Source organism: Cygnus olor, chromosome 5 (assembly GCF_009769625.2).
Source record: "Cygnus olor isolate bCygOlo1 chromosome 5, bCygOlo1.pri.v2, whole genome shotgun sequence".
Lineage (NCBI taxonomy): Eukaryota > Metazoa > Chordata > Aves > Anseriformes > Anatidae > Cygnus > Cygnus olor.
In genome coordinates this window covers 14,809,562-14,824,770 of record NC_049173.1, presented here as the reverse complement: position 1 = coordinate 14,824,770, position 15,209 = coordinate 14,809,562, and the positions used below count along the sequence as shown (strand labels likewise).

General features: G+C 36.1%; 1 protein-coding gene across 1 annotated transcript in view; it reads left to right on the top strand.

The window, feature by feature from the left end:
- The window catches only part of PAPOLA (poly(A) polymerase alpha), a 43,187-nt gene extending 30,295 nt beyond the window's left edge, over positions 1-12,892 (top strand). The window contains 8 exon segments of the mRNA XM_040558139.1: positions 84-205; positions 1,855-1,997; positions 3,344-3,444; positions 4,721-4,856; positions 4,858-4,942; positions 5,335-5,397; positions 8,592-8,663; positions 10,752-12,892. Coding sequence (XP_040414073.1) covers positions 84-205; positions 1,855-1,997; positions 3,344-3,444; positions 4,721-4,856; positions 4,858-4,942; positions 5,335-5,397; positions 8,592-8,663; positions 10,752-10,847 — 818 coding nt within the window. The 3' untranslated portion in view covers positions 10,848-12,892.
- The last annotated feature ends 2,317 nt before the right edge of the window (positions 12,893-15,209 follow it).

The following is a 15,209-nucleotide window of genomic DNA, read 5'->3' as shown; positions in this document are numbered from 1 at the left end:
TAACACAAACTGTTTCTTCCTGGGCGAATAAGTGGACTTTGCAAAATGCTTCAATACATATTGATATTATTCTAATTCTGCAGTTTATAGGCAAGCAATAAACAGCAAGATGTTTGAGATGGATATGAAGATTGCTGCAAGGCATGTGAAACGTAAGCAACTTCATCAACTGCTACCTAATCACGTGCTTCAGAAAAAGAAAAAGGTAAACTTGACTAATATGAGAACAGTGAAGAAAAAAGCCATTGGGAAATGATTCCCAGCCTTTTAGATTTACTCATCAAAGAACTTAAGTCATGTTTTGAAAGCTTAGTTTTATAAGCAATGTGATCTTGTTGACTCTTAGCAGTATTACTGGATGCACTAAACGTTACACTAGATTTCCCAGAATGTCAACACTATGGATAGTGTCTTTGGCTCTGTTTATTCACTTAAGATTGCTGGCTGAAATATTACCATCTTTTGTTGGCATTCCTAAACTAAACAGATTTAAAGTAGGTAATTATAAGGCTTTAAAGCTCTCTTGCCATTTTTCCATGCACGTCAGCTAGAGGAGGCATCTGTAACAATACCAATATAATTATCAATCAAGCAATTCCTGCTCTCAAGCTTTTTCCTCTACATTGTTATTACTCAGATGTTTCTGGAAGTCTCGTAAATGAAAAATTGCAAGTCATCAAATAGAAGCAGAACAGAATGTTGAGCTTGATGCTGGTTTTTTATATGTCTGTTGGTGTAACTGCTGTTGAATACTTCAAGGATAATTTGAAGGAAGGTATTCTTCAACCTGCAATTTGGCAATTTTTGATATTGTATGTTTTTTAAATTAAGAGTAAAAGATGTAAAAGACAGTTTTGACATCAGAAAATTGCCTATTGCCTAGCAAGGGTTTTCTGCCCCAATCTGCAGATTACCTCTGTGGCTATACAAGAGAAAGATGTAATTAATTTTTGAATTAAGTTGTGTTGGATATGTTTTTCCCTTTCAGTGGAGGAAGGGGGTAGAATATGGAATTTAACAATTTATTTTCAAGTCTCTGCTTCTTTATATCAGCTTAATCTAGAATAATACACGTTTATGTAATGGTTTTGCTCTTCACAAAACAATCTCTGAATAACATGCTTTATTATTATAGCTGTTTAATATAAAACACTTTGTTTTAAAGGATAGGAAATGGGTTACAAACAAATTTGTACTTTGTTTCAGTCCATTTCAGATTAGAAAACATTATGTTAATGCATCTCTTTAAGTAGTACATGAGAGGGTTTTTGTCCTCCACTGATGTTCAGCGCTGATCCTTCAACTGTCTGAAGTTTAAATCAGTCTCTAAATTCTTTGTATTCATTGTGTTCTTTCAAAAGTCTAATTTGTGGGGTACATCACATCAATTTTGAAGTTAGTGAAAGCAGCATCTGTAAGCCCAGAAGAAAAAGAAACTTGAAATAAAGCCAAAATTACAGTCACTAAATATAGTAACAGTTTATCTTCTGTTTTTAAACATCATTGGTTAGGTAGAATCTTTACCTGAATTGTGAACATGGAAAATGTAAATACTTATAGTGATGTGATGGAGGGTTATTTACATACAAAAGGATTTGAAAGCTGTCCATTTGTTTTGCATTTTTTAATGCTCCTTTTTTCAGGTTTCTTCTAAAAATGTACTTGCATAACTATGTTCAGTGCACACACAGATGCTTAATTCATGGTGTAAGTTCATCCCTGTTAAATCACCTCTCGTTTGTTTTTTCTTCACAGAATTAATGGATAGTAAGTTTGCATAACTGTGTCATTTGAATCTCAGTTGATTTTTTAAGCATTTAGACTAACATAATTTTCTTGTCTTGTGGATGGCAGCATTCAACAGAAGGGGTCAGATTGACAGCTCTGAATGACAGCAGCCTAGACTTGTCTATGGATAGTGATAACAGCACGTCTGTGCCTTCACCTACTAGTGCTATGAAGACGAGTCCATTGAACAGTTCTGGAAGTTCTCAGGGGTAATGAAAGCTTTCAGTCTTGACTGTTTTTTTTCCTGAATTGTATTAAAAGCGTAGCAAATACTGCATGCATGAGATACTGCTGTATGTCAAGGTGTAAATGTTCCAAATTGGAACTTTCAGGCATCTGTCTTTCCAGTTTGAACACTGGAGTAGGACATAATTTGTGGCATGGGGAGCATGGCGTTAGACTTCAGTTGGGGAGTAGTTACAAGGTTGGGTAAATGAGTTTAGAAAAGGTGAAATAAAAACTTGGGGGCAGTTTAGTAACAAGGTGGTGAGAAGTAGTGAGCATGAAATTGAGGTGTGATAATGAGGAAGATCTACTTGAGTTTTTGATCAAAATGTCAAACAGTAGTGAAGTACAGGCTTTCTGTCTGGGGAAATGAGTAGTGCTACTTCTATTACTGATGGTATTAATGCAAATCAAGCTTAGGAACAAAATTTACCCTTGTATTTTTCAAAATGTGCGCTCTAATGTTTTTTAAACCAAAATTTTGTGTTTTAAGTCTTTTCCTATTAAACTTAGATTTGCACAACTAAATGGGATTCTGACTTTGAAAATTCTCAAGTTTGTCTGCTTGATACGCAGAAGTTAATAACATTGATTTCCTACGGTTGTGCAGTATTAAGTGTGTATTACTGGATATTTGAAGGGCAAAATACTTCAGTGGACTTGCTCCTTTTCGCAAGTGCTCTTTTAGCTGGTCTTTCTTGGTAAATGATTTTCAATACTTGATGCCATTGACCGTGCTATTAGAGCAAGTCTATATAATTTCCAAGCACGATATAAGATATCATATTCAAAGTAAAACTTGCCACGTGTTGGTTTTTAAACACGTACTGCTACCCTATTTCATGAAAAAGAAATAAAAATTACTTTATCATGTGTAATCCTGGGGCTTTGCTCAGGATGTCTACATTATAGTCATAACTGAGTGTGTAGATTGAAAACAGGCTTTCTGTTCCAGTCCTTCTACATCTACATTGTTCTCGTTCCATCCTTTGGGGAAAATAATTGTAATATTTCCCCCTGTACCTCATCTGGTCAGACATTGCCTTAATTTTAGCCTTTTTTGTTTTTAATGCAACTTCTTACTCGATTAAAAAGTTGTCTCGGAAGTGATTCCTATTAAATATCTGAAATAGTTTCTGTTGCTTAAGTTTGATACTAGGTTGACAACGCTCATTTCTGTCTTCATACTATGACATAGTTTTGTGTTGTGCTCTGTAATGTGCATAAAATTTTGTCAGCTATTGTTACTGGACACACACATCGTGAAAAGTGGATGTCACCATAGGCCTGCTTTACTCATGTTCAGTGTTTTTGTTTTTTTCTCTTTTAGCAGAAGCAGTCCTGCGCCAGCTGTAACAGCAGCATCTGTGACCAACATACAGGCTTCTGAAGTCACTGTGCCACAAACAAATTCCAGTGAAAGCTCAGGGGGTAAGGCAAATGGCATAGTATGTTGTTTCTGTTGATTTTTTTTGTAATATGCTGTAACGTGTTTTCCTTGATATACAGATATTTTATAACTAAGATTTTTAAGACTCAGAAAATCATGGTGGAAGACTTTATGTAGCAATACTTGTTTATTCTTACGGATCTGTTTGCCATTCACACTAACAATAAAGTTTTCCATTGACCTAATACGGAGGATGTGTACAGGTCAGTCAGTCTAATGAGAAAAAAAAAATACCCCTTACCTAAATCTGCAAGAGCAATTTTTGCATTTATTTTTACAAAGGCATCTGGTGAAAACGTTTACCTAACAAAGTAGCTGACTTGCTGGAAGTTTAGCTGTATACATGGCACAAGTCAGAAATAGATACAGAAGGGGACGGACCAGTTAGCCTTTCAAGATGAAATCTCTCCAACTTCAGACATGTAGGATGTCTTTTTCTTTTCAGTTTTTTATCCTGTCCCAGGTGCATCAATATGAGTAAATGAGTTCATGAGCACTAAATGTAGTTTAAGTGGCATGACTGTTTTTGGATTTGGAAGCAAAAGTTTGTTCTTGCATTTTGATTAATGAAAAGCAATCACATGATGGTGGTTAGTGGAAAAAAAAATTGCAGTGTAACTTTTTTTTTCTCATTCTGGGGCTGAGAAAAACATCCTGTGTGCACGTACTGGTTTCAGGTAGGCCTCAATTGATGGGGTATAGCTTTGTCACATGGAGCATTTTTCAAAAGTGTCTAGAGAATGTCAGATCTTTCTTGCGCTCCCTGATGACTTCATATCCATAATTGCATGCTTTGAGCCTGAGCAATGATAAACTTAAGGTTTGTGTTTAAAAAAAAAAAAAAAGAAAAAAAAGAAAAAAAGGGAGCATCAGATTCCTCTTGGATTTGATTTAAGGCACTCTTAGTGCATTAAGTACAGAAATAATAAAACTTCTTTGGGTACCAAGAATATAGCTATATTAGCGCAAAGCTCCATCTGGGCTACCATATACTCTGCTGTTTAGCAGGGGTAATTAGACCTAGCAGAGTGTCACTGACATGGCTATCCTGTGTCTGGTACGTGAATTCTCTTTCAGAAAGAAATTGAAATTAAACTGTGCTGTTCTAAATGAGATGCTTTTACTATTAATTGTACCGCTTCCTTGAAGCCTACTTGATAACAGTGGTTTTGAATAGCAACCCGAAACATCAGTGATTGAACTGAAATGTTTGTCAAACATAATCCTGCTGAAGCTTTTAAAATTATTTACCCATAGGTACTTCAAGTGAAAGCATTCCTCAAACTGCCACACAGCCAGCCATTTCTCCACCACCAAAGCCTACCATCTCCAGAGTTGTTTCCTCAGCACATCCAATAAATCCATCACCCAGAACTTCAGGAAATGTTGCAACAAAAAACACCTAGCCCTGTCACAGCAGTGAAAAGGACATCTTCTCCTCATAAAGAAGAGTCTCCCAAGAAAATAAAAATTGAAGAGGTATTTGGGATTTTAAGATTATAACATAGTAGTGTCCAAAACTTTGAATATCCATTTCTGCTGCAGAGTGCTGATTCTCATATTCCAGGTTTCAAATATTTTGTTAAATAGTGTGTGCATGTCCTATCAGATTGCGTAGCTTCTTCATGTATTCAGCTTGCTTAGGTGTTAGTGTTGTTTTTATTATGCTGATACTCTTAATGTGCCACATTTACTGCATTAGCAAATATATGCTAAATTCTTATCTTAAAAGCAATTTTTTGAGTATAACATGTTAATTCTTATAATTAATTCTGTCTGAAAACCCTTTGACCTCTTATTTTCTTGATGATTTTTTTACTTATGTTTTTATGTTTTTTAAATAGTTTTCATGTTTGCTTGCATTTCAGCAGGATGAAATAAGTGAAGATTCTAGCTGTATAGATCTGAATGAGCATGAAAAAATGGAAACTAAGGTATGTATGGCCAGACCATATAACGTCTATATTAATTTGTACTCCTTGTGAAAATTACTGGGCTTTTCCCCTATTTATCAGGAATGACTGATAGTGTTTGTAGATATAGTATAGACTCTCCACTAAAGACATCAAAATTATATGTTATTTTTCAAAGTGTATGTTAATGAATTGCAGTACGTTACTTGCCATCATTAGTTACTTGCTAACCTGAGCCCAAATCCATGGTTACAAAAGATAAGGATTTCTTTGGTCATTCACACCACATAGCACAGCAAAAAAAAAAGTTTAACTTTTTTAGGTCAGAAATGTCTGTGTGTCTTGCTTCGCCTGCAGTCCAAATTCTATGTATGTTACTCAGTTAAAGAACACGTCCTATGCATTCCATTGGGATTTTTGCACTTTGGGCTGAGAATCCTGAAGCCAGGTGCTAACCTGCTCACTTCTTAGTTTTTGGGGAAAAAAAAAATTAAATGGTAGTATGTAAAGTTTTTTCCAGTATAGAAATTATTTAATGAAGTTATATCAAAGCCTATTGAGACTTTCAGAGAACCAGCCATGCCCCTCTAGTATATTGTAATTTAGTAGACAATATTTTTGCTTACTGGTAAGTGAAAAGGGTAATGTTATGTCCTTAGCCTTATTCAGCACTTACAGGACAACCAGGTGATCAGGCCCAGTCAGCATGAGTTTATGTAAGGCAGGTCCTGCTTCACAAACCTGGTCTCCTTCTATGACAAGGCAACATATGACAAGGTGACATACTCAGTGGATGAGGGGAAGGCTGTGGATGTTGTCTACCTAGACTTCAGTAGGGCTTTTGACACCCTTTCCCACACTATTCTCCTGGAGAAACTGGCAACTCTTTGTTGAGTTAAAAAGTGGCTGGGTGGCTGGGACCAAAGAGTCTTGAATGGAGTTAAATTCAGTTGGAGGCCGGTCACTAGCAGTGTCCCCCAGGGTTCAGTAATGGCCAGTTCTCTTCAATATCTTTATCAATGATCTGGGCAAGGGGATTGAGTGCACTCCTTGTAAGTTTAGACACCAGGTCGGGCAGGAGTGTTGATCTGCTGAAGGGTAGGAGGCTCTACAGAAGGATCTGGGCAGGTTGGACCGATGGGCTGAGGCCAACCGTATGAGGTTCATCAAGGCCTAGTGCTGGGTCCTGCACTTGGGGCACAGCAACCTCATGCAATGCTACAGGCTGGGGGAAGAGTGGCTGGAAAGCTGCCCGTCAGAAAAGGCCTGGGGGTGTTGGTCGATAGCTGGCTGAATATGAGCCAGTGTGTTCAGATGGCCAGGAAGACCAACAGCGTCCTGCTTCTATCAGGAATAGTGTGGCCAGCAGGACTGAGGAAGTGGTTGTCCCTCCAGACTCAGCTCTGGTGAGGCTGCACTTCAAGTACTGTGTTCAGTTTTGGGCCCCTCACTACAGGAAGGACATCGAGGTGCTGGAGAGTGCCCAAAGAAGGGCAATGAAGCTGATAAAGGGTCTAGAGAACAAGCCTTATGAGGAATGGCTGAGGGAGCTGGGGTTGTTTAGCCTGGAGAAAAGGAGGCTCAGGGGAGACCTTATGATTGGGCTCTTCTCCCAAGCACCAACAGGGGAAGACAAAGGAAAATGGCCTCAAGTCGTGCCAGGGGAGGTTTAGGTTGCATATTAGGAGAGATCTCTCTACTGAAAGAGTTGTGAGGCATTGGAAGAGGCTGCCCATGGAAGTGGTTGAGTCTCACCATCCCTGGAGAACTTTAAGAAATGTGTAGAAGTAGAACTTAGTAGCATGGTTTAGTGGTGGACTTGAGTGCTGGGTTCAAGGTTGGACCAGATGATCTTATAGAATCATTCAGTTTGGAAAAGACCTCTGATTCTGTAGAAGCTTATACTGTTTTTATTGGGCATGTCTTATTACTTTTGGAATACTGAGGAAAATATGCCACAAAATTAAAATATTTTGTAATGCTTAACTGCTTTGGTTCAGTTTCCCTGCGCTTCAGTGAGAAATCTTATGTAGCCACCTTGAAATCTCTTTGAACTCAAGACAGGTTAAGGCAGAAATGCATATAAGAATTTAATCCTAATGTCCAAAATAGATTCTCTGGATACAGATCACTAAAGAGATATAGGTAATCCTGTTAGCTTTTATTGTAGTCTCCTCTAAATCTTACGTCCTTGAACATGTATGGTAGGATGTGGACGAATGAACTTCTTAATTAATACAAAAATGCATTTAATGGAGAAAAGCTATATGTGTGGTTGATTCTGTGGTACAATTTTAAAAGGTTGTTTTCATTAAAAGGAGAGTGCCCCACTGTCCTGTTCTAGCCATTCAGACCTACTGTTTTACCTGAAAAACTGTCTCTGACATTCATCTGGTTATCCAGAAAGCTGATCCAACCCACTAAAGTAGCAGGAAAACCATTTTGGCAGAACAGTGAATTTAGCCTTATACTCCTTGTCAATTTGCACAGTAACAAATGCAAGCCGTTTGAATCTAAAACCAGAGTATTTACTTGCAAATCTCCCCCCCCCAAAAAAAAAATAAAAAAAATTAGTGTCCATAATCCTTCTAGTTGAAAACTAGAAGCAAGGACAGGAAGATGATGTTCTGTGTAGGGACTTAGGATAATTGGGCACCTATTTGGTCTGTACTGCTCAGTATGTGGGGAATTGCTGCTCCAAAATTAAAGTGATGAAGTTGATGTTCAGTTCTTGAAACGAGATGGTTTGTCCTGATCTTCAGCTGTTTATGAACATAGTTCAGTGACTTAAGCTTAGTTCCAAAGCACTGAAGTAGTTTACTTAATTCAAAGGAATGGAAAAGCAGTTGGATTTGCAAGAAATACAGTAATGTTTCACATGGTTGTCTTTGATAATACAACTTTAATGAGTTGAATGTCATGTAATCTTTTCCTGTAAGATTCTGCATAAAAGGCATAGGTGGTTAAACAAGCAACAAATGAGAAGTGATGTATCTTGTGTTGATACTGAGTTCCTAGTGAGCAAAACATCCTTTAGTGTGGTGATTTCTGTATTGTAATAGAAGTGTGGGTATCAGTGTAGCAAGCACTGATACTTGCCTTTTTTACTTAGGTTGTGTATATACAACTTAAGGCATTATGGTTAAGTAAGTTCAGTGTATGTAGCTTTAGAAGTACAAATGGTGTAACTGTGATGCTTCTTTTTTTTTTTTAAGGAGCAACTCGAGACAGAAGTGAATGTTAATTCCCAAACAGAAACTCTTCAGACAACTTTACAAGCTCCTCAGGTACTGGTTTTAAAACCTATGCATCTGTTCTCTTGCTAATCTGTGCTGAAAATATAGAAGTTAAAATGAGTCCAGATGTTAAAAACAAAGAATTTATAATTTTTAATATAAACCAATTGTATGGAAAGTTGCTTGTTGTTACTGTCACAATTTTTGTGTTTTAGATGGTCATTGATCTTATTGAATGTGCATTGTAGCTAAACATGTATGGCTTGCCATACAAACTGACCGAAGCTGGATTCGCTCTTCTGAATTGTGCCTTCAAAGTAAGGGGCTCAGTTTATTCCTTTGTGCTTTGCACATCACAGAATAATCCTTTCTAGCAAGGAAACAAATGCTTTAAATAGCTGCTGCTCAGATACCCTGGTAGAGGCTGAGAATTGTCTGAGATGTTAACTTCAGATCCTGATACTTGGTATGAAGGGGGAGAGAGCTGTTCTAACCTGATGACCCAGCTGTGTTGATTCACTGTAGGTGTTAGGAGTGTAAGGAGCATTCTGTGGCATTCTCTTAAACTTACGTCCCTAATATTGTAATCACTTCTAGAGAACATGTATTTAGTGGCATATTTAAATTTCTGTTATTGTCCTACTGATTAAAAGTTCACTGTCACAAAGCATTATGTGCATACTTTACTCATTAAACGATGTGTAAGAAACGTATTGATTGAAAATGGAGATGTATTGCAATAGTACTAATTGTATTGGTTATTAGGCTTTTTGAACCACATGAGCAGTACTGCATAAAGCTACCAAGATTGTTTAACAGAAACTGTGGATGTGATGTGGACGCTTAAAAGTACTTCAGGGAGATTAATTTCTTTAAAGATCTTATAGTGCATTCATTTTGCATATTGTTGAGGGATAATTGCTAATATAAAGTTTTGCAGCTTTTATGAATTGAGTAGTTATTACTGTAGCAAAAGTAATCTGGAAGCTACAAAAGTGCAGCGGGCCTCTTCTGTCACCTTTCCAGTATTTTCATTGGCTTTTAGAGCACTGCTCATGTTGCAGGAGATGAAAACAATGTAGGTCAGCATGAACCAGACAGTGGGCTCCAGGGTGCAGTGGGGTGGGTGGGGAAGGTGGGATATCAAAGCTATTTTGCTCTGAATCTTTGTTGCATTGTGCTTTGCTGTCATATCAGTCAGTGTGTACTCAGCTAATTCCTTAATGAAACAATTAAGAGCGGTCATTTTAATGCAATTTTTCCCATGCGTAAAATTTACTTAATACTAATTTTGAACATCTATAATGTAAAACACTTTCCTGATAAATCATGGGAAGTAATGCATAATAACTGGGTTATTGTGATGTCAATATGGAGGAGTGGAGAATAAATACTTAAAACTTCAAAAAAAACAAAAGAACATGAAAATAGAGGCTTCCTTATCCTATGAGAAATTAATGAATTGTATTAAATATTGTATTCCTTTTCTGTGTTTTCCTTTATTTGTCAAACAGGATTTAATTCTTTTAAGTGAGACAAAAATGTTCAGATTATTTTTTCAGTGTGAAATTCTTATCCCTGTCAAAGCAGTTTTAGAGTTCATCATACCTTTTCTTTGTTAATCTAAATCATTATGAAAAGTTAGAAGTCTGGCCATTAAGAATTTTTAAACAGGCACATTTTAAAAAAGATGCGTTTTGTGTAGGGAACAGCTTTTCATCATTCATCTGTAAAGGGGTGGGGCTTAACACTAAATTATTCAAAGCAGTCTTTAAATCTTAAACATGCTATCTGATGTACATGTCATTGGTTAAGTACTCTTATTATGTGGATGTTACGTTTTTATTATAATAAAGGTTTTTAGTAGGCTCAACTTTATCTGCAGCACTTCCCAATTTCTTGCAGTTGTGGAAAAAGGAAATGTACACTATGAAAGAAATTTTTTTTAAATGGCTGTGTTGGCAAAGGAAATATCCTGCTTCTGTATTTATAGTTTATAATTATTCTTATTTTGGTGCATTCTTAATTACTCTTTTAAAGATTTATTTTGTTTTGAAAGTTAGTGCCAATTTCTACAATATTTTCCTTGTATTTTAACTTTGTAAATATACAAACCAAACTTTTTTCTTTTCATTTCAGAAAACACCCAGTACAGACCTTTCAGATATCCCTGCTCTCCCTGCAAATCCTATTCCTGTTATCAAGAATTCAATAAAATTGAGATTGAACCGGTAAAAACAACCTCAGGGGTCCATAAACAATATCTGCCAACTCAACCTGTTGTCTTCTAATGCTAGAAAAAAAGGAGAACAGAGGGTGCAAGACTAGAACATGATCGGAAATGGATTTAGGTATATTTTGTGCACTTTTTCTGGGCTAAAATCACCACTTGATTGGAAGTCCAGGTTAGTATGTGAAGCCAGGAGTACTATTAATGTGTTAGCAACAGTTGCATTAAATATTTCAAAGGATTACTGCCTTTAAAAACATGAACACTATTTGTAGCCATATTTGACATTCTGATTGAATTTGTTTGATGCATTGTTTCAAAATTGAGATAAAACTGGCATAAGAATCCCTTGAATGCACTTTTATGTACTTTTTTTATTGGAGTATGACTAATTTTAGATCTTCAGCTGATACACTTTCGTTTTATTGAAGAATCTCTTCAGTAGTAGTAATCAGCAAATTGGGTGACATTCTATGACATACTTTACATTAAAACAAAGTGTATAGTATAACTAGTTCAACTGCCATCAAGCAGCAGTAAGCCTTTAAAGAGGAATGTCCAATCTTGAGGTAATAAGACATATGTCGAGGAAGTAATTGGGAAGTTTTCAGTATTGGTGGGACATGGTTAAGATGTGGTCTACTTTTATTTATAGGATTGTTTTAAGGTGCATACAGATCATCAGTCAAACAGCAAATAAAATTTCCTTTGAGCTAATCAAACTCCTTATTTCCTTTTTGAACCCTTTATTGTATTTCTTGGGAAAAGCTTTTGCATTTAGTGTTGGGGTTTTTATTGCAGCTTGTATGCACCATAAAGGACAGTAGCTATACAAAACAAAAACAAGCCAGACCCTAATATTGTTTTTTCCCCCCTTACATAATCACAATACCTTGTGGCCTGTAGGCACAAATTCAGAAGTTTGTCCCATCACTAAAGCGTTTAAGTAAATGTGTGCCTGTGAAATATAACACCTGTCTTGATGGCCTTCGAATCACTAAATATAAGATGATTTTGTACACTCCATAAAAGTTCTGTATGCGTTAAAAAGGTTCAAATTTTAAATAAAAGCAAAAAGTTTTTTCCCAGAGGATTTTAACCTTTTTATTTTTAGATGGCTCATTGAAAATAGTTTTACATATTGAACAACATTGAATTTTTAAAAATCATATTTCTAGTAAGCACTTGACATCTAGTAAGCTCTCTTACTCCTATTTTTTGTTCTGTAGTCCTATCAAAAAGATAAGTAACTACTTTTTCTTTTGAACGAACTGAATCTCTCATGGCAAAGAACAACAGTATTTGAGGAACATGAGGGATATCAGCAGTAATACCAGATGTAGATAACAAACTTCATGTTACTATTACTTAGTCTGAAATACGTGGGATGTCAAATCATATTTCCCATACTTTGATTAGCATGTTTTATGAACTCCCTTCTCATTGTGCTCATCCTATTTACACGTGCATCTTTCATGTTAAAATTAAATTATTACACTCTTCCCCTTATCCTTCTAAATTAATTCTCCAAAGTCAGAGTGTAGCTTATCTTTTACTTAGGCTGTGCAGTAACTGAAGGGTTTTTTTTGCCATTTGTCTAAGTGTCTAGTTACAATACTTCTCTTTTCCTTGCCCTGTGCAGCCTGCTGTCGTCCACCCCAAAAAGAAGGTTATATTAACAGTTGAAGTGTACAAGGTGTCTGTGTATTTTGTGTAGCTATGGAGTTTAGATCGAAATTGCCAGGCACAAATTTAGTCTTGTCATTTTGTTTACACATCAGAAAGTCTTTTTCATTTATTAAACGTTTCATGTAACTGCACCCAAGTTTTGCCAAGCTGGAAACTTGGAACCTTTCTGTATAGTGACTTTTTAATTCTAGTTTTCATAACCTGGAGATCAGACTGTTGCTTTCGCATGATGTACGTAGTGTCTCATGACTGGAGTTTGCTTTGTTTTATAGTATCTGTACTCCTTGTATTTTTCAAGAGCTATTTGTAAACAGATGATGTATTCTCCATTGAAAAACACAATAAAAACAGCACAATCCCATTGTTGCCTGACTTTTCTGAATGTACAGAACTGGTTTTACTCTGAATTTATACTTGGCTCTTAAGTTTTTTGCTACTACAAAATACAGTATGGCCTAGAAAAATAGGTCCATAAATAAATATTTTGTAAATAAGCATGATGTTAGATGTAGGAAGTAACACGTAGCATGGATGTTGAATTCTAGCCCGTGATGAAAGGGAAAGGTGGATTGTGCAGTGGGCTGGAGGTGGGAGGGGGCAGAGGTTATTGCCAAAACACTTTAAGAGCATCCCTTCCTCACTTTCTGATTAGGACTTCATCATAACCTGATAATCCGAGAAGAAATGTGCATACAATCTTGAGCTGTACTTATTTTCCTTAGAATTTTGAACTGTTCTTAAAAGACTTCAACAGTCTTGGTATGTTACGCTTGCTTTTCTTGCAAGTGACTACTTCTTATGTCAGCAGATGGCACTATTTCTCTTCTTGTCAGTTTAAGCTTGCCTTGAAATAAAGTAAAAAATTACAAATAACTGTGCATCACTTGATTGATCTTGTATCAGCTATGAGCCCAATCCTCCAAATGCTTGATTGTGAGTAACTTTAAGTAGCCCCCTTTTGACTAAAACTTCTTTAAACTGCTAAAACCACTGATGATTACGGTCTTCATATTATAATTACCCTGCCTAAAACAATGGACCTTTGTGTTGTATATATTTTTCACAGCATGCAATTGCTTGTCTTGTTTCAAACAGATTCATCATCTTTATATCTTGCCCATCCTTTCTCCCTTTCATCACAGCTGATGTTATTTATGGCTTTAATTCCTCTTCTATTTTTTCCAACCAATAAAATCTGAAAGTAGATGTACAGATTTCTGTTCAGTGCTTCTCCGGTTACTGGCAATAGGCTTCCACAAGTTTGTTCTCAGTTACCTGTCATGAACCTACGTGAAGTGGAGTAAGTACATTAACTCATGAAGATCTCCAAACGAGACATTGAAAATTACTGTTGTAGCCAAAATAATTAACATTAATAAGCCATAGTTCTAACAGATGGCTTTAGACATGCTGATTGAATCAGACTTCTGAATTGATGAGTATCAGCTGAAATTGTGCTTCCTTGCTGTAGGTAGTGTCTTGGTGCATTGTTTTTCTTTTTTTGAAGGCAAATTTTTGATGCTGGTGTGATGCTGGTGGTACATGTGAGTAGTAACTGAGTAGTAGTGAGTATCAACTGATGGTAAGCTGATGTTTACCATATTTTGGTAAACATAGAGGTTCTCTATCCTTAGAGAACCAATTTAATCAACAATAAAAAGTTAAAATGGAGTTTCTCAGCTTCTAGAATAGTGGAAAATAAGAGTATTGCAAGAGTATGCTAGATACTACTGAAGCTACAATCTATGCCTAAATGCTAGAAAACCTCCAGTGGTAAACGGGAGGCAGAATATGTTTATTTTTGTTGTTTTTGAAAGTTGCATGTGTTATGAAAGACAGTTCACATGTTAAAGTGATCCTGGGTGCCTTATGTAACTTTACAGACACGCTAGTCAAGTAGCTTGATCCCTGGCATCATTGTTGCTGGACAAAACTGTCACTTAAAAATGTGCAGGTCTTGACAGTACATTCATGAATGTCTATGAACAGCACATTAGTTATGTACTTGATGGATTCAATTTTTAAAGATTCCACTGTTCAAATTGGAAAAACATCAGTAATAATCCACTTTTTACTTTACTTGAAACATCTTAGTGGAATTAAGGGTCTGTTTAGAAATAAAGCATCTTGCATTTGTTGATAGAGGCAGATGCAGTTTGATACGTCTACAAAGTTCAAACTAATAATTTGAAATATCTACAAACATCAAACATCTGCTACTACCATCACCAAAAGAATGCAAACTTTGATATCAAACTTCAGAGGGCACATTTTATTATGAAAAAGATAATAGAATGAACCACTGCTGCATGTCCCATCTGTTTTTTGGATATTTAAGCTCTAATGATTTTTTTTAAGAAAGTTTTGGCATATTTCTATTGTTCTGACTAAATTCTGGAATGCTATATTTAGCAGTGGTGTTTTTTTATCCTTCCACACATAATAACTGGTTGATTTATTATTCAGCATGTCTTTTTTTTTTTTTTAAATGACCTCAGTTATATGACTTCTTTATTGTAGTGGAGTGTTTAATTAAACTGTTAATGTGACTGTCCTGCATACCTTATTCAATTTTTACCTCGCAAGCTGTAACGATACTGAGTTTAGAAAAGTCAAATTTAACAGGTTCCTAATAGGTGGAGGAGGGGGGGAAAAAAAACAACAAACAAAAAACTTAA